An 18,770-nucleotide genomic window follows, 5' to 3' on the forward strand; every position below is an offset into this window, starting at 1 on the left:
CTAACCCCACAACGTCCTTTCTGATTGGTCTCTTGGAGACTTATGATGCCAGGAGAGCTGAGAAACTTCGTAGCTCTTCTAATCCAGAAGGAGACATGCCTCCCCTCGAGGGAACCCGAGACGATCCTGACCTCATTCACCTCGCAACCGAGAACGAGGATATGGAGGAGGATGAGGATGAGGATCTCTCTGGGGACGAGGCAGATAAGGGACAGGTAGAAGTCGTCAGACTAACACGGTCCAACTTAAGCAAACATGATAGCGGTACTGGGGGAACCCCGGCGCAGCTGTCAGGTCCGCTTAACATGGGGAATGGACGAGCCAGATCTCTGTCAAGAGACTCTGGCAGATCCCTTCATACCAATGGCTCTCACAACTCTTCTCAAAGAGGGATGACGTCCCCTCAGAGGAGAGTGTACGAAGCGAAGGAAAGGGCAGCTAATCTGAGGATTGAAAGGGAAGAACTTGCCCTGGCCAAGGAAAAGCTTGCTTTTGCTAGAGAGCAACAGTTAAGTGGGGTAGTCCCCACTGGTGGCAGCAATGTACCTAGTAATAGGGAAAAGAGTTTCGATACGAAACACCTTGGGAAGATAGTGCTCCCCTTTAAACAAGGGGACGACATCCACAAATGGATTACTGCTTTGGAGAGGGCCTGCACTGTGCAGGGTGTTCCCCAGAGTCAGTGGGCAGCTATCTTGTGGCTCTCCTTTGAAGGAAAAGGAAGAGACAAGCTCCTCACCACAAGGGTAGAGGACGCTAACAATTACCAAGTCTTGAGGAATACACTCGTTGAAGGGTTCGGCCTAACCACTGAGCAGTACAGGGTGCTGTTCAGGGATACCCAGAAAACGCAGTCTCAAGATTGGTCTGATTTCGTCGATTGTGCCACTAAGGCTTTTGAGGGCTGGTTGCTGGGCAGTAAGGTTACTGATTACGAAGGATTGTATAATTTGATGATGAGAGAACAAATTTTAAACAATTGTCAGAACCAGTTGTTGCATCAGCATCTTGTCGACTCGGATCTGACCTCTCCCCAAGAATTGGGAAAGAAGGCAGACAGATGGGTTCGTACAAGAGTTAAGCAGAACCAGGGCCAGAATCAAGGTGGTCAGAAGAAAGCAGACCAGAAGGGTAAAGATTCTAAAGGGGAACAAAATGACCAGAAGTCTTCGACAGGTCCCCAACAACCCAAAGAGGGTGGGGGTCAGGCTCCCCAAAAGAAGAAAGAAGGCCAATCCAAAAGATGGTGCCAGTACTGTAAAAGTAAATCTCACTGGTTTAGTGAGTGCACCAAGAAAGGAGGAGGGCAGACTCCTACCACTGCAGCCCCTAAGGCACCTGTGCCCCCTAGTACAGTCAGCAGTGGTAGTGCGCCTCCCAAGGGTTTAGTAGGGTTAACCCTGGGTTCTGAGGGGCGTGACAACTTAGTTGGCACACTCACTCAGGCTGTCCTTGTCAGTACAGGGGACGCAGACGTATCCCCTGACGTAAGCCCCAATACTTTGGGCAAATACCGACAGACGTCTTTCATAAATGGAAAGATGGCTCAGGCCTATAGGGACACTTGTGCCAGCGTCACCATGGTGACGCCTAACTTTGTGGACCCTGGACAGATCATGCCAGGTACAAAATTCCTGGTGACCAATGCAAGCAATGTCACTACCAATCACAGTATGGCAATTGTAGCTTTCTCCTGGGGAGGGGTAACTGGCCAAAAGAAGGTTGTAGTTAGTCCAGACCTCCCAGTGGATTGTTTGTTGGGCAATGATTTGGAGTCGTCACAATGGTCAGAAGTGGAGCACCGGACTCACATGGAAATGTTAGGTTTGCCAGCACATGTGTTCGCTGTGACTAGGTCACAGGTCAGGAAATGCCCCACTGAACAGGTGCTGGATCCTGGAACAACGGACCAGACACCTCCCAAGAAAAAGAGCAGTAGGGTTAAGGCTGCGCCTTCCCCCTTGCCCCAGGTCGAGGATCAAGTCTCAGAGGAGGCTGACCTACAGGAATTGAGGGAAACTGAGCCAAGGGAATTCGAACTTGATCAAGTTGAGTTCTTGGGTTCAGGGGGACCCTCAAGGGAAGACCTGGGGAAGGACCAGTTAGACTGCCCTTCTCTTGAACCCCTCAGACAGCAGGCTGCTGCTGAGGCTGCTGGGAACGCCACAGGTACCCACAAGGTATACTGGGAAGATGGACTCCTGTACACTGAGTCAAGAGACCCCAAGCCTGGCATGACCAGGAGGCTGGTTGTACCCTTGTCTCAGCGTGGTTTCCTACTTACCTTGGCCCACGAGATTCCCTTAGCAGGTCACTTAGGCCAGACGAAAACGTGGGACAGGCTTGTCTCGCACTTTCACTGGCCTCACATGAACGAAGATACCAAGGAGTTTTGCCGCTCCTGTGTCACTTGCCAAGCCAGTGGTAAGTCAGGTGGCACGACAAAGGCCCCCCTTATACCAATGCCTGTGGTGGGGGTGCCCTTTGAACGGGTGGGGATCGACATCGTCGGTCCCATGGAACCACCTACAGCCTCAGGGCACAAGTTTATACTGGTGGTAGTGGATCATGCCACCAGGTATCCTGAAGCTATTCCCCTTAGGACCACTACAGCACCTGTTGTGGCAAGAGCCCTAGTTGGAGTGTTCTCCAGAGTGGGCTTCCCTAAGGAGGTCGTCTCCGACAGAGGTGCAAACTTCATGTCGAGCTACTTAACTGCTATGTGGAAGGAATGTGGTGTCAACTACAAGTTCACTACACCCTATCATCCACAATGCAATGGGCTTGTTGAGAGATTCAACAGGACCCTAAAAGGGATGATTCATGGACTACCGGAAAAGCTTCGGCGTAGATGGGACGTCCTGATCCCCTGCCTCTTGTTCGCCTACAGAGAAGTCCCACAGAAGGGGGTTGGCTACAGCCCTTTTGAACTTCTGTACGGGCATCCTGTAAGGGGACCCCTGTGTTTGGTGAAGGAAGGATGGGAGAGACCTCTCAAAAAGCCTGCAGCCAACATAGTGGACTATGTGCTTGGCCTCCGCTCGCGGATGGCTGAGTACATGGAAAAGGCATCTGAAAACCTTAAGGCCAGCCAAGAACTCCAAAAAGCTTGGCATGACCAAAAGGCTGTCTTGACTGTTTACCAGCCCGGACAGAAGGTGTGGGTGTTGGAGCCAGTGGCCCCAGCAGCACTCAAGGACAAATGGTCCGGGCCCTACACCATCCTGGAGAAAAAGGGAGAGGTCACCTACCTGGTCGACCTGGGAACTCCCCGGAGCCCCCACAGGGTGCTTCATGTCAACAGGCTAAAAGCATATGTCGACAGGAAGGACATGAGTTTGCTCATGGCCCTAGATGAGGGACAGGAAGAGGAGAGTGACCCTCTCCCCGACCTGCTCACTCAGAATCCTGACGATGGCTCGGTAGATGGTGTTGTCTTTTGTGGCAGCCTCTCCGAACATCAACAGAGCGACTGTAAACAGGTTCTTCAGTCGTTCAGACATATGTTTTCTCTAACACCCAGTCAGACCGATTGGTGCACCCATGAGGTTGACACTGGTGACAGCTTGCCCGTCAAGAGTAAAATCTACAGGCAGCCTGATCACGTTAGAGACTGCATCAAAAGTGAAGTGCAGAAAATGTTGGAGCTGGGAGTCATTGAACCCTCGGATAGCCCTTGGGCTAGTCCCGTAGTTCTAGTGCCGAAACCTCACACCCAGGGTGGTAAGAGAGAGATGAGGTTTTGCGTAGACTACAGGGGTCTCAATGCAGTCACTAAGACTGACGCCCACCCAATACCAAGGGCAGACGAGCTTATCGATAGATTGGCTTCGGCCAACTACTTAAGTACGTTTGACCTGACAGCTGGGTATTGGCAAATCAGGTTAGCTGAGGACGCCAAGCCTAAAACCGCATTTTCGACCCCTGGTGGGCATTATCAGTTCGTGGTAATGCCCTTTGGTCTGAAAAATGCACCTGCCACCTTCCAACGGTTGGTGAATCACGTCCTTACTGGGCTGGATGACTTCTGTGCGGCGTATCTTGACGATATCGCTGTCTTTAGCTCCACCTGGGAGGATCACCTGGTCCACCTGCGGAAGACGTTAGAGGCACTGCAAGCAGCAGGTCTCACTATCAAGGCCACCAAGTGCCAGATAGGGCAGACACAGGTTGTGTACCTGGGCCACCTTGTAGGTGGAGGTCAGGTTCAGCCACTGGAGAGCAAGATACAGTCAATCAGGGACTGGGCTCCTCCAACCACCCAGACTCAGGTTCGAGCTTTCTTGGGCCTGACTGGTTACTATAGGAAGTTTGTCAGGAACTATGGTTCCATTGTGACACCATTAAACGAACTGACAAGTAAGAAAATGCCAAAAAAGGTTCAGTGGACAGCGAGCTGTCAAAAAGCATTCGATGACCTAAAGCAGGCCATGTGCACGGCGCCTATCCTCAAGAGTCCGGACTACTCCAAACCATTCATTGTCCAAACAGATGCTTCTGAGTTGGGTGTGGGAGCTGTTCTTTCTCAACTGAATTTTGATGGTCAAGACCAGCCCATTGCTTTTATAAGCAGAAGGCTGACCCCTAGAGAGAAGAATTGGTCAGCTATTGAGAGGGAGGCCTTTGCTGTGGTTTGGGCCCTGAAGAAGCTGAGGCCATACTTGTTTGGTACTCACTTCAAGATTCAGACCGACCATAAGCCCCTCTTGTGGCTAAATCAGATGAAGGGTGAAAACCCCAAACTGCTTAGGTGGTCCATTTCCCTACAGGGGATGGACTTCACAGTGGAACATAGACCTGGTACTGATCATGGCAATGCCGATGGGCTCTCCAGATATTTCCACTTAGAACAAGAAGACTCACCTGGTCAAGGTTAGCTAGTTGTTCCGACGTTTGGGGGGGGGTCATGTAGGAGAGTAGGGTCTGCAATCCTATGATCACCCAGATTTTTTGCTTTTGTTTCACTGGTTTACGACTTTCTCTGGCTGTGGGCCTGCCAATCAGACCCACAGCCTGGCTGTTCTCTTTCTAAATTACGATATGTACCCTAGGTGCATTTACCAATTGGTACTGGGCCACCTTATCAGACCCTGTAACTCAGGGCATAGGTGTACCCAGGGCCGCCAGGGGCTGCAGCATGTATTATGCCACTCCTGGCTGGCCTCCTAAATTTGACACAACTGGCTGCATGACAGCTGGGGCGAAGTCGTGTAATCACCCTTTGCTTTAGATATAGTAGCTCTATATCTAACCATACAATGGACACCCGAGTTCCTATCAGTCACTCCTATGGCAGGCCTTGACAATCCTGAAGGCAGAGTGCATGGGCTCGTGTGAACTGTGTTCTGGCCCGAGCCGAGCCGGTTGCAGCTTGCGGAGAAAAGACCCAATGGCTGTTCCAGGATAACGCGTACCACATCGGTAACTTCGGTGTCGCGTTATCAAGACATGTCGAGTAAGGTGTCATACGAATCGGGGTGCTGCCCTCTCACCAACCCTGGCGACGAGGTTAGCATTCCGCCCTTCTAGAGGGACACGACATGTACGTAACTGTGAACCCCGGTTAAAGTTAACGAAAGCCTCAGCTCCACAAAATGGATGCTGCCACCACAGACACGAGTCTGACCTCCTGCTGCTGGGAGTCCTTCCAGCGAGGAGCGCTTGGACAAAGGGTTTCCTGTCGAGGGCGGTGTTCGCACCGTCCCAGACAGGGTTTGTGTATTCTGGGTAGGTAGGGCTTTTGCGAGAAGGTGACTGCGGAGTGGCACCCCGGTGCTCACTACGCATCTGCCGGTTAGAACCAGTTCCAGGGGCGACAGCCCTGGCCTGGGGAAAGTCCGGCAGGGGAGAGGGGTGTAACTGCCCCCCTTCCTGGTCCCACCCTTAGGGCAGGACCTAGTCATGTACCCACCCCTTTCTTTAGGATAAAGACCGGAGCGGGGACCCTTCCAAATTAGATCATCTTTGATTCAAGAACTACTTTCTACGAAAGGACATTCAAGACTCTTCTCAAGATTTCTCCCTTGTGACTAAGGAGTAGTCACCCTGCATCAGCGGGCACCAACTAAGAACTCTGCGGTTTGCTGTAAGTCCTTCCTCAAGGAATCCGACGGCCCAGCTCGACGAGAACCGGCTTCCCTGGCACCTCTGACCTCTACCCACGTCATCAGCTCAGCTGTGATCGGTGGGTGCGACGAGACCTCGAGGGACCGGCCATCATCAGAACCTGCACGCTCTTAAAAACCAGCACGACCATCGAGGTAACTCTCTGGTGAGTGCTCTGGGGTCCGAGAAGCCCCGACCCTGAGCCGCTCCAGCACCGAAGTGCAGTCTCCCCAGCATCTCCACGATCTGCGTGGGGCCCTTCTGCTCGCTGCTCAGCACGTTGTCTGGTCACTAGCCGCTGGCTTGTGTCCTTCTGTGACGACATCCAAGAATCATCACTGCTGGTCTGGTTGCTCCAGACTGGCCCTTGCTTCCATCTTTGCGAGAAGCACCCCGGACCCTCCTGGTCCACTCAAGACGCCATCTTAGGCCCACCACGTGGCCCTGAGATTTGCCGAGGCTTGTTGCCCCATCCTGGGCCCAGCGACGCCGACAGCATCATCCTTCGTGGGACAGCTCGCACCTCCACCGTGGTCGCCGACAACGCCTCCTGGTCCGTGAGACTGCAGAGCCTAGCGTCGCCCACTCACCTGGTCGAGGTGACGGCCAACCGGTGCCTTCCGGGTACCCTCTGACTACTGGCTAGTAGTACGAACTTGGTCCCCTCTGCTTTCAGGTTTCATCAATCTCCGATCCAGGCTTGGATCTCTACGAACTATTCAGCACTGGTCGCCGGCCAGCAACTCCTTTTCTTCCGGCTCCTGGCTCGTCAGCGAAGACCCCGACGCCTGTAAGACTTGTGCAGCCGCAGCCCTCGTGGCTAGGTAACTCGGCATTTCGGTGCCTGCATAGCCTCCTTACTCTAGGGTCCCGAGTCCCTCGCTTCCGACTTGCCTTATCGGGTCCGCCCGAGACCTTAACCTTTCCGTGTCCTCGGACACTTGTTTAATTGTGCACTTGAAGTATTTGCTAAAGAGATTTGGTTTGTGCTTAGTACCCTGTCCTCATAAAGAGTACAGGGCTGTTGTGATTCTTAATAAATATACTGTTTATTTTCATAACACTTGTGTGGTTTCCTTTCACTGGGTGTTCAAGGGGTACATGTGTGGTAAACAGCTGGCTTAACGCGCCCTCTCGAGTCTTTAGCCTTAGACTGCTCGTATCCACGCTACTAGGATAGCTGGTCTATAGGTTGACTTACAACCAAACACCATAAGGGTCGTTGGAACGATACATAGCGGTCGCTAGAATAGCGAACGTTGCATATCGGGCCAACTTCTCACATAGGTATGGGAAGACATGAATGTTGTCCCTTCTCAAGTGTGCTGCTACTACTGCTAGACACTTTGTAAACACTTGAGGTGCTCTAGTTACTCCGACAGGGAGTACTTTGAATTGGTAGTGTTGACCTTCTAGTACTAATCGAAGATACTTTCTGTGAGATTGATGGATAGGAATGTGAAAGTAAGCGTCCTTGAAATCTAATGTGGCAAGGAAGTCGCCTTGTTTTAACAACGGTAGAACTTGTTGTAGTGTGACCATATGGAACTTGCCGTATTGTATGTACAGGTTCAGGGGCCTTAGATCAAGTATAGGTCTGAGGGACCCGTCCTTTTTTGGGTATGAGAAAGTATAGGGAGTAAACTCCTGTGTTTTGATGGTGTTTTTGGACAGGTTCTATTGCATTCTTTTGTAATAGAGATGCAACCTCTTGTCTTAGAAGTGTGAGATGTTCCTGTGACATGGGACGTTGTCTGAGTGATATTGTTGGAGGAGTGGAAGTGAGCTCCAGGCAATAACCTGACTGAATTATTTGTCTTACCCACCTGTCTGTGGTGATGGAGGTAGGAACTGTTGTAATCTCCCCCCCGACAGGAGTGGAATGGTCTGGGGGGATGGAAGGGAAGTTACTGTTTGGAAGGAGAGGCATTCCAGGTGTTGTTGCCTTTGCCTCTGCCCTTATTGTTGTTACCTCTATATCCTCCTCTGTAATACCCTCTGCTGGGTGAAGTTTGGGTGGGCGCTTTATAAGAAGAGGAGGTGTGTCAGTTTGAAACTCTTTAGATGCGCCTCTATATGAGGATCGATGAAAAGACGCTCTATGAGTCTGCGTTTGTAAAGCTCCCATGGATTTTGCCGTATCTGTATCTTTTTTCATCTTCTCTAGTGCACTATCAACTGTTGGACCAAAGAGATGTTGCAGGTCAAAGGGTTGATTTACATTACTGGCCTGTACTTCTGGTTTGAACCCAGAGATGCGTAGCCATGCATGTCTACGCAACAGTACTCCCATATTTATTGCTCTAGAGGCTGTGTCTGAAATGTCAAATGCACAGCGGATTGAGGTATTTGTAATAACCTTGCCTTCTTGTATTAGATCAGAAGCCCTAGTCTTATATTGCTCTAGTAAATGTTGCACGAGTGATTCTAACTCATCATAATGAGCTCGATCATATCTCGCTAACAAAGCTTGAGTGTTAGCAATTCTCCAGACATTGGCTGTTTGAGAGATGGTGCGTTTCCCTGAAGCATCTAAAAGCTTAGACTCTTTATCAGGGGGTGGAGCATCCCCTGTTGCCTGAGAGTTAGCTCTTTTTCTCGCATTTGATACTACCAATGAGTCTAATGGCAGCTGACCTTTGATGTATGCTGGGTCAGTTGGAGACGCTTTATACTTTTTTTCCAGCCTTGGGTTAATTACCCTGGCTCTGACGGGGTCTTTGAATACCTCTGGTGCATGTCTCACCACTCCACTAAGTATTGGTAATGGGGTCGTGGTTTTATGTGACGACAGTAGTGTATCCATGAGGAAATCCTCTTCCACTGGATGTGTGTGTAAGTCTACTCCATGAAATCTGGCTGCTCTATGAAGGAGCTGTGTAAACTCAAAAGTGTCATCTGAAGGAGATGATCTAGAAGGGTATGCGTCATCTTGTGGCAGATCTGGTGCATCTGGTGCATTATAATCCTCCAGGGATCATCTGATGGCCCAGGAATATTGTCTGGGTCATCTGTGTCGTCTATATGATGCTCACTTTCTACCCCCTGTGAATAATTGTCTTCATCATCATCCTGTGGTATAATGCTATGTGGGCTAGATGGTGAGTGTACTGGAGAAATATCGTCTGGTATCTCAATTAATGGTGAAGGAATTCTTATGGGATAAGTTTGAGCATGCTTTTTGAGAGGAACTGGAGGTGTTTAGGATAGTCTATTTTCCTCTTCTCAGGCACTGTAATAACATGTCCAGTCTTTGGATTAATATGAAGAGTCTTTTGCTTTGGGTCTGGTTGGAAAAGCTCTTCTGCTGAAAAATCCTTTTTCGGTCCTGATTTATCTTGTTTGGGACCAAAATGCTTAGGTTTTACAGTGTCTATTGTCTTTGGAGCGGATTTTGGTTCCGGTTCCGAAGACTTTCTCGGATCAGCACTCTTTGGATCCGGAATCTTTGCTCCTGAAGTGCGTTTGGAATCATCGACCTTCGGAGCCGGTGTGTTTTGATGCCGAATCAGGCTTCGGGTCGACTTTTTTCGGAACCGGAGAGGTCTTCGGTTCGGCAGACTTGGGAACGTCTTTCGGTGCTGAGCTTGTTTTCGGCTTGACCGGCTTCGGCGCCGATGGCTGCTTCGGTGCCGGGGTTAATTTTGGTTTGAGGACCTTTTGCTTGTCAGGACCAACAGACTGACTCGCGACTGGAGGCTTTCCTGTATTCTTCATTGCCGAGCTAAAAGGCGGGGCATCAGAAGGTTTTGGTTGGTGTGCACCCGGACCCGGAGGTGGAGGTGGAACCGAAGCCTGTCCCGGTATGGAGAGGTGAACAGAGTCGACGCTTGTACTCACGACCTGTTGACCAGCTGGAAGATCGCCGTCCTCCGATTGATCCTCGGCTCCGGAAGCTGAATCCTCTGCTTCGGAAACAATGTCGTCCTGCTGCTGTTCTTCAGACTCTACTTCGATTGAAGCCTCGTCTATGATGAGGTCTGGTATTGATGAAGATGACTGCGCCATGACTCTTTGAGTTTGACGGTCCCTGATGGTCTTCTTGGACCGGAACGAAGCGCAGGCCTCACAGTCTCGACTCTCGTGCTCTGGAGACAAGCACAGATTAAAAACCTCATGAAGATCAGTATGAGGGAATTTGTGTTCACACTGAGGGCACTTCTTGAAAGGTGTTCTTTCCATGAGCCAAAGGCCCAATGGCGCAGTTGGGCCAGACGGCCTCGATGAACGCTGGAATTGAGAAGCCCAATCCTTTCTTCGATGCGGGTAACCAGAATTACTGTCGAAGACGATACCGATGGTATGATGAAGGTCTGGAAGTCGAAAGGAGATCGGTAACGGAACCGAACCATAAACACATCTGAGCCCGATGGAGGAAAAAGACAATCTGAAGATGGAGTCGATGCCCATGCGCACTACGATCTGCAGGAGGAGTCATCCAACAGACAAAGACTCTTCCAAGAGAAAAACAAAGTGGAATCATCCGGGCCCACCACCAGATGGTGATCTATGCAATAATGTATGGTCTGCAGCCCATATGCCTCAAACAGCTGCTTTATTGGTTTATAGTGGAGCACTTGTTCACATATCTACACCCCATATCCTGCTCTACATTATGCCCCTCCCTTGCATTTCTTCTGAATTTTGCTTTGAAATTCGCCCATCTTGCTCCATCCATTTTTACCTTTGCACCTCTGATCCAAATCTAACACCACTGCTGCCTGGCCCTGTGAGGATGATGCCTAATTATGACTGTTATTGCCGGCTGCACTTCTGTTGCTTTAAATAGAAAATGATCCATTTTTTTTATTTTACGGAGTTTTATATAGTGCGAACTTGACCCGAAGGTATCAGAGCGCCTTACACAAGCATCAGTTGCGTTACATGAGGACACATCACATTCATTTTTGTTAGGCACGGGGAGATTAAGTGATTTGCCCAGAATCACAGGATGTTGCATGTCTTTGCCGAGACTCGACCGCCCTAGCCATTAGGCCATCTGCTCTCACCAATACATAGTTTATTATGTAACATAACTTTTGCTATAGGACTAAGCCCTGCAAGATGTGTTCTGTAGGATTCAAGAGCAAGATTTTGACTAGAAAGTGTTTTTTTTACCATTTTGCCATTATGTCTGTTTCTGTTGCAGAAAGGTTATTTATTAAACTAGTTACTATGAAATAAAAAAAACTGTTTTGGAACATTGGGCCTGATTCAAAAGGTAAACGTAGACTTTTGTGTAAGTTTAAGTTTGTTTTGTAATTCCAAAAACTGAATTAGTAAGGTTATGAGTATGGAGACTCTGCAGTCGGGGTGGAGAACACGCACATAAAAAGATATGACAAGCCTGTGGCAAACGCAGAGGAAGGCGGGACCGCTGAGTGGGAGGGCATCTTCATGCGTGGACTGCTGCTGCTGCTTTCACAAGGAAGCAGTGTTAGTGCTTTGTTCTGTGGGTGAGGTCGCTGAAAGGGCAGAAAGAAAGCGCTGAAATCTCACCCTGAAACCAAACAGTGGTCATAGGAGCTGTTATGTCACTACTTGCTTATGACACATTACTGCAAGTAACTAGTGACGTACTTTTGTTGTATTAAGTGCATAATGACATCATAGCATGCCAGTAATAAGAAAATAAAGTAGGAGCTTAAATAAGGAGATAATCCACTCCCACGTATTATTGCCTGTAATAGGTGAATTCTGAAGATACATTGCCTCCTTCTAAAGGATAAAAGAGTCACCCTGAAAATAGAAATTACTTTATTAAAAGAGATATTTCCCCACACTTATGCGATTTCTTTAGTCTGACGCTTCTCAGACTCCATATGTTGCAGTGCTGATATGAAAATATGTAATAAGCACTGCATTTGTTTTTGTGCTTCTGTATGAAGTGCAAGGGTTGTATCATAAACAGTGTGGGTCATATTTATCAAAAATTCATACAACACAACGGTGCAAGTCACCTTGTGGCGCTGCGTGAAAGGGCAGAAATGTGCCATATTTACCCTTATACAGCGCATTCCTGTCCTTTCCTAGTGTTGACGCACTTTTGGCTGCTCAGCACCAATGCAGGCACCCCTGCGTCATGTTGCAAAGGTGCCCGCTTTGCAGGCAGGATCGTTTTTGTGCAGGAAGGGACATCTTCCTGCACAAAAACAATCCTCAGCCCACTTTAAACGAGGGAACAATGAGGAGAAATAGATATTTCTCCTCGTTGGCCCTCTGATGGGGAGGCGTACAATTCTGACACATTCCCAGGTCTACCAATGTTGGTAAAATTGGGAATGTGGCAGAATCCATAGATGGATATGTAGGAACACCAACGCTCCAGCATGGTAAGCAGCCATGGGGCATCGATCTGTGCTGCTTTGCATTCCCTAGATATACCAGGCATCTCAGTGCCACGCAAAGTGGCCTTGCATGGCTTGATAAATCTCATTTAGGTTTTGCGTTGCCCTTGCGTAGCACAAGGGCAACGCAAACCCTGATATATATGCCCATGTGTCTGTACAACTATAGGTATGTGCACTCATCTTTTAGCTAAGAATATGCCATGGTGTCAGTTACACGCAACATCATAAACTTGTGAAAAATGTAAAGTTTGTATTTACGCTATCACAATTGAGGGCATGCGTCCACACTGATGATTAGGCTTATGAATGAAGAAACACAATTGAATGTGTGCAAAATGAGAAGCACACACAATTGTGGCACTATTGCAAGTTCATAATACGGCTCAAGATTGTATGCACGACAAAAGGAATCTGCCTCATAATTTAGAGCAGCCAATTGGCTTTAAAAGCAATCTACATTTAACTGGTTCAAAAAGTTGAGGCCACCAACAGTTTTTAATAAGAACTGGATGATACCACATTTATTCAATGTATATTTGCTAATCAGTGCTTAATTTGTAGAAAATTAAGTTCCAGGTCTCTCGTTGGGAGGCCACTGCAGCCTGCACTACCCCCTGGACGTGCCAGCGCTGCCAATCACAGTACCTGCACAACTTCGAACCATCACACTGCTCCAAGTGTGACAATTCAGACTATTTAAGGCCCGCAAAGCAATCAGAATGCCTTGGGTGGCAGGAGTTAGTTGGATCTAATGTACATTGAATTAATATACAGAGGTTGTTCTGCTTTCTCTAAATTACACAAACAGCACCACCATGTGGCATCTGTCATAAGTGCTGGGGTGTTGTGTAAGTACCGGTACACAGCCCCGGAAACCACAGCTCAAATTAAGCATTGGCTTGCTTAAGGATACCAAATGTAGAAGCACCGCCATGCATTATAAAGAATACCAAATATAGAAAATGAAATTGAGAATGCTTCATTCCGCTATTTGGAAAAGGAATTGAGGACCTAATTTAGAGTTTGGCGGAGCAGTTACTTCAGCCTTATTACAAGCACATTATATACTATGATAAGGCGAACAGGAGGTCCATGCCGTTTTGACAGAGTAGCCCATTCACCGAACTCTAAATCAGGCTCTAACGCTTCAGGAATATGTTCGTCTCTGCGTGACGTAAGCTAGTAGATACTTTGTGGCATATGCAGGTCAATATAGAGTTTATTATGGACAACCTGGATGTTCAAATTCCAATAATGATGTTGAAATCCTCTGAATGCCCTAAAAAAACTGAAGGTTAAAGCAGCCATTTTTTTTTCAATATTTTTGGTTGATTGATGGATTGCTCTTTGAGCTGTATGCATACTGATGCAGGTAACAGCAATGTTCAAACCTGTTTTGCTCTGCCTAATAACCCTCGCATGTGCCTATTCCGTGGAGACCCAAGCATGCATACTTACCGGCCCCCGTATTCTGCTGTTGCCAATGGTGGGAAATAATGTCAGCCAACAATAACTGGTATTAGTAGTGGTCGTTGTTGGCCGCAGTTTATTAATAACCAAAGACATATTAATAACACAAACTGGTTTTAAGCAATCTTCCATTTTGCGAACAGTAATCATCAATCATACATGGCATATTACAAATTATGACACCATCTTGTGATAACAGGTGTCAGTCTTTTTGTGCCTTCCTTAGTTCGAAAATGGGGCTTGTACACAAACCAGTTTGTTGCCAGTCTATTGGTGCTCCAGTGGTTGGTTGCCCACGCCTTCTGCGTGTTGCGGAGGGGAGCTTACCTGTCGGGAGTTAGGTCCCCAGCTCGCTACCATTTGCGCCCTGCCGTCCGGCCGGGTCTGGGCCGCGAGTGCCGTCTCCTCCTGTTACTCCCCTCCTTTATGCCGCCACGTCACCCTGCCGTGCGGCATTCAAAAGTGAGTGGCCATCCTCTTACACACCGCCCGCCGGTGTGTTTTCTTAGACAACCAGTGTAGGATTTCCGCTAACGCCCCTTCCCTTATCCAGCACTGCGACTTTGCTGTTCCTTAGGTGTGGGTGGGTGGGCTTCAGTCGTTGTTGCTGTCGCGCCGTTCTCCCAGCTCCTCGAAGGCGTTGTGCTTCTGCTGGGAGGGCGGCGGCGCTTAAATCCTCTTGAGCCCTCCATGCAGGCCTCAGGTGAGTCCCCCTGATTGGGGGGTTCAAATAACGCCAGGTTGACCATTGGGCGCCCTTTGGGGGCGCTCAGGTCAAAGGTCACTTCCGGTCGGGTGGCTGGTGCGCACCCCGCTTCCGCTGGTTCCTGGGCGCATCTAGGCGCCCAGAACCAGTTTACCTCACTGGTTGCACCACGAGGATTATGGCGCCGGCCTTCAAGCCTCCCCCCCCCCCCCCCCCCCCCCCTACGGGAGGGTGCGGCGGCCTCTGCAAAACCGGTTGTACCAGCACGGTCACAGAGCAGTTGCCCTTGAAGTCGAGGAGTCACAGCGACACAAGGTGTTCGGCACATAACCAAGGCTGTTCATTAGAAGTATCACAATATACTTACAAAGGAGGCCCATCATACTCACATGCAGGAGGATGTAGCAGTCACCTTCAAAAAAACTCCCATAGGCCTTTTCCGGAAGTGGGACCATCTCCATTTTCTGCAACAAGATAAGAGAGGTGACTTTTTAAACATGCATACCAAGTATTACTGCAGCCATTTCTGCAAGTACAGAGTCAAATGCATGAGGTCCTAATAAAGGATTACAAGCATTGTACAAATGTAAGATAAAATAGTATATTAGAATCTCCCCAAAAAAGAAAAACGTGTCTTCTGACAGGGGTCTGTCTGCGGTTTGTTCATACTACATTGACTCCATGCGTATATGCAAGATTAACTTCATTCAGGAAGTTTTCGAGAGGCTGCACACTGGAAGGGTTGTTGTTACTTGTGGATGAACTGTTATGATGCAGCCCTGACACTGCTTAGCCATTATCTATGAAGAACTGTGCAGAGATGTCCACAATTTAGACTCATTGCTCCAAACATACTTTTTGGGGGGGGGCAAGGGTGTAACCCCTAAATTGGCGACAAAACTCCGGTCTCTTACCTACGGCCACTTGTATGGACCACTGTAAGCCTGGTTTTCAAATGATTGCTATTAAGCAGGGGACAGTGTGAGGTCCACAGAAAAAAAGGGGAGATTAAATGTATATCCTTCTATTTGCTTGCCTAGATTTAACAAAAGCAAGCATTGCAAAAGCCAATATGGCTTGGTATGGTATATATTACATGTGTTTATTTGTTTGCAAGCATATGCAATAGACATTGGGAGCGTAAAAGTAATTACAAATTTAAATGCAACCAGATAAAGGTGGCATGCATATTTTTGCAAAAAGAAAGTAAGTAAAAAATTATTCATCACTAAATAAATAAAATTAAAAACATGAAAGTAAATCAGAAATGAAAGCAGAGATTAAACTACCTTCTAGGCGTATGTGCACACGCCTAAGAGAAGAATGTCTTCTTCACTCACGATGAGAGACAATGCCCGAAGTGGACTGACACATTGCCGCATGCTCGAGGGTGTGGTGGGCAGAAGCAAGATGTAAAGGACACCTGAACAGACCAATGTATGAAGACCGCTGACAGAAAGCCCCTCTAGGGATACCCTGGAGAGCTCAAATTTGTCAAAGATGTATGGGAAGAAATTGTCTTAGGCAATACCCACAGTCACCAGAATACCAATGGAGTGTTGGCAGACATGGGAAAATAACCAAGGAAACCCCCACTGTGGCATGGGACGTGTCTGTTAGCAGTTAAATGACTGGCAGGGTTCCATGGAATCTTTAGAGTTGGTGAAATCTGGGAAACCAGTCATATCAAAGCATTTGGGCAGTTAGTAAACAAATGTTAACTGCACAATTCACAATTCTTTAGATGCCCACAAATCAAGAATGCCCTAGAAGGATGCAAAATGAAAATCACATAAGTCCCAGAGCTGAACACACTACAGTCTAAGCTAGTTCTTAAAGAACTGGAGGAAAATAAACTGTCAAGACTGTAGAGACTGAGTGCACTCAGAAATTGCTATACTAATCGCACATGGACTGGAAGTGAGCGGTACCATAATGTTTATGCTTGTAATTTGTCTGGCTGTTGTTGAAATGGTAAAATCCAATAAAGAAAGCTATTGAAAAAGAAAACTCCTATGTGTATTCAGATATATGTATGTATTTTTATTAATTTAGTTTGGAACTATAGAGCTGGCATTTTAAAGTAAGATGTCTCTTTAAATGGATGAAAGAATAGATTAATACCACTCATATGAATGTATGTACACAGGAAACAGATGTCATGCCAACTTATGAGTAACTACTCTATTACCCAAGCCCACTAAGCACCAGATTCATTAAAACATTTGAAATGCTACTCATCATGGATTTACACCTTCATATTGTGTAGGTTAACACGTTTTGGTGGCCATACCGAATGCTGTCAAAACTGCACCTCGACGTATATTCATTTGGTGGATTTCAAAAATGTACCTATGAACCACTAGGTGTACTTAAACTACTATCCCCCCCCCCCCCCCCCCGACAAAATATTACCCCAGTGGAGAAGCTCATTACACGCAAATCCATGAAATATGCACATATATTGACTGCTTTCATACTTGAAACAGGAGTGGCTTTCCAGTTTGTAAATGAGCTGCGAAGCATCTCTGGAACACCACCTACACAGTTCAGAGTTGGAGATTTTCTCTACAAGACAATCTTCAAAAATGACAGATTTTTTTCTATAAGTAAATGTGATCTGTGGATTGATCACAATATCACCATAAGGAAAGCCGACACAGGATTTGATTTGATTTAAGTTTAGAAAGTGCAAACAATTACCCTAAGTTGTCTCGGCGCTTTAAGAACCAGGTTAGGATTTATAAAAGAGCCACGTTTTTAGTAACTTATGGAAGTTCCAAAGAGAGGGAGCAGATTTTATCTCTGAGTTAAGGCAATTTCAGATTATTTTTTTTCAAAGATGTTTTTATTAGAAATTTTGGTGCATACATTACACAGGCAAAAACGTGTACCATCAAGAGATCCCACGCAGGGGAACATCAGCTGCAGAGGAAGTTGGTAAATAGACTAAGGGCCTCAATCAGAATAAGTCAGCTCCGTTTCCTATTAAAGAAGCTAAATAAAAGTTACAGCTGCTAAACAGTCGGAGCGTTTCTTTTTTCCTGAACAATGTAAAATTATGACCAACATACAATATTGCTCAGCAATCAGGCAGATCAGTTTCAAACCTATCGTAGGACCATGACAATACCTTCTCCAGAGCATACATCTGGGGTGCTATAGGAGAACGAAATCCAGCACAACACTTCGTGTTCCAAAGTGGGACGTGCCTGTATAAGACAACAACAGAAAACAACCCAACCGCCCCTCCCCCATGCCCTCCCCCCACCCTACCCGTGGGGGCGGAAACAAACAAACAATCAGGAGACTGGACGGCTTTTCATACGTTAATCAAAATTGAAAAAGATGGAGAGCTCTGATGGAAGGGGGGCAAACTGCAGAAGGGAGGCCCCGAGAGAGGAAGGAAACCAGGGGGCCCCATTTGAATTCAAAGTTCTTATAGTCGTCTCTAAAGATATTGTCCATACGTTCCAGACTTAGGAATCTTTAGAGACAAGAATGCCAGAGTGAAATCACCGGAGCCTCCCTCCTCTGCCAAGCGGCCGCCAGGGTGACCTTAGCCGCGTCAATGCAGAGCCACATAATCATTTTGTCAGCTCGGGTCTGATGTTCAAGAGCGGGATCTCGGAGCCCCAGAAGGGTCCACGCCATGGTGGTAGGGACGGGATAGCCCAGCATATCCTTCATTTGAGCTAAAATTTCTTCCCAGAATGGGCGGATAGTTGGGCAGTCCCACCATATGTGCCTAAAGTCACCCAGAAGCCCACATCCTCTCCAGCATCTGTCCGAAGACGTGGGGAAGATCTATCGGAGTTTGAAAGGGTGTAAATACCAATCCATCATAGTCTTGAGACGGGCTTCCCTGAGGTCCGTGGAGTGATGAAAGTGGAAAATATCGGACCAGAGGTGAGTCCACTCCTTGTCGGAAATTGGGCGCAGGACCAGACCCTCCCACATGGACATGTATCTAGGGCGCGGGGAGAGCGCAGTCTTAAGCAAGAAACTATAGATGAAGGAAATCACCCCTTTCATAGAAGCGGTTTTGGATAGGAAGGCTTAAAATTTTGTAAGGGTATGAGTAGCAGATTCCTGAATTTGAGGAGTAAGAGCCCAGTGCATCAATTGCGTGTAGTGGT

At 47.7% G+C, this 18,770-nt stretch overlaps 1 protein-coding gene across 1 annotated transcript in view; it reads right to left on the reverse strand.

The window, feature by feature from the left end:
- LOC147684992 (villin-1-like) overlaps window positions 1-18,770 on the reverse strand; it is a 382,427-nt gene that overhangs the window by 271,055 nt on the left and 92,602 nt on the right. Inside the window, exon 3 of the mRNA XM_086940888.1 lies at window positions 15,021-15,095. Coding sequence (XP_086797014.1) covers window positions 15,021-15,095 — 75 coding nt within the window. The remainder of the gene's footprint in view (window positions 1-15,020; window positions 15,096-18,770) is intronic.

Source organism: Lissotriton vulgaris, chromosome 10 (assembly GCF_964263255.1).
Source record: "Lissotriton vulgaris chromosome 10, aLisVul1.2, whole genome shotgun sequence".
Classification (NCBI taxonomy): Eukaryota; Metazoa; Chordata; class Amphibia; order Caudata; family Salamandridae; genus Lissotriton; species Lissotriton vulgaris.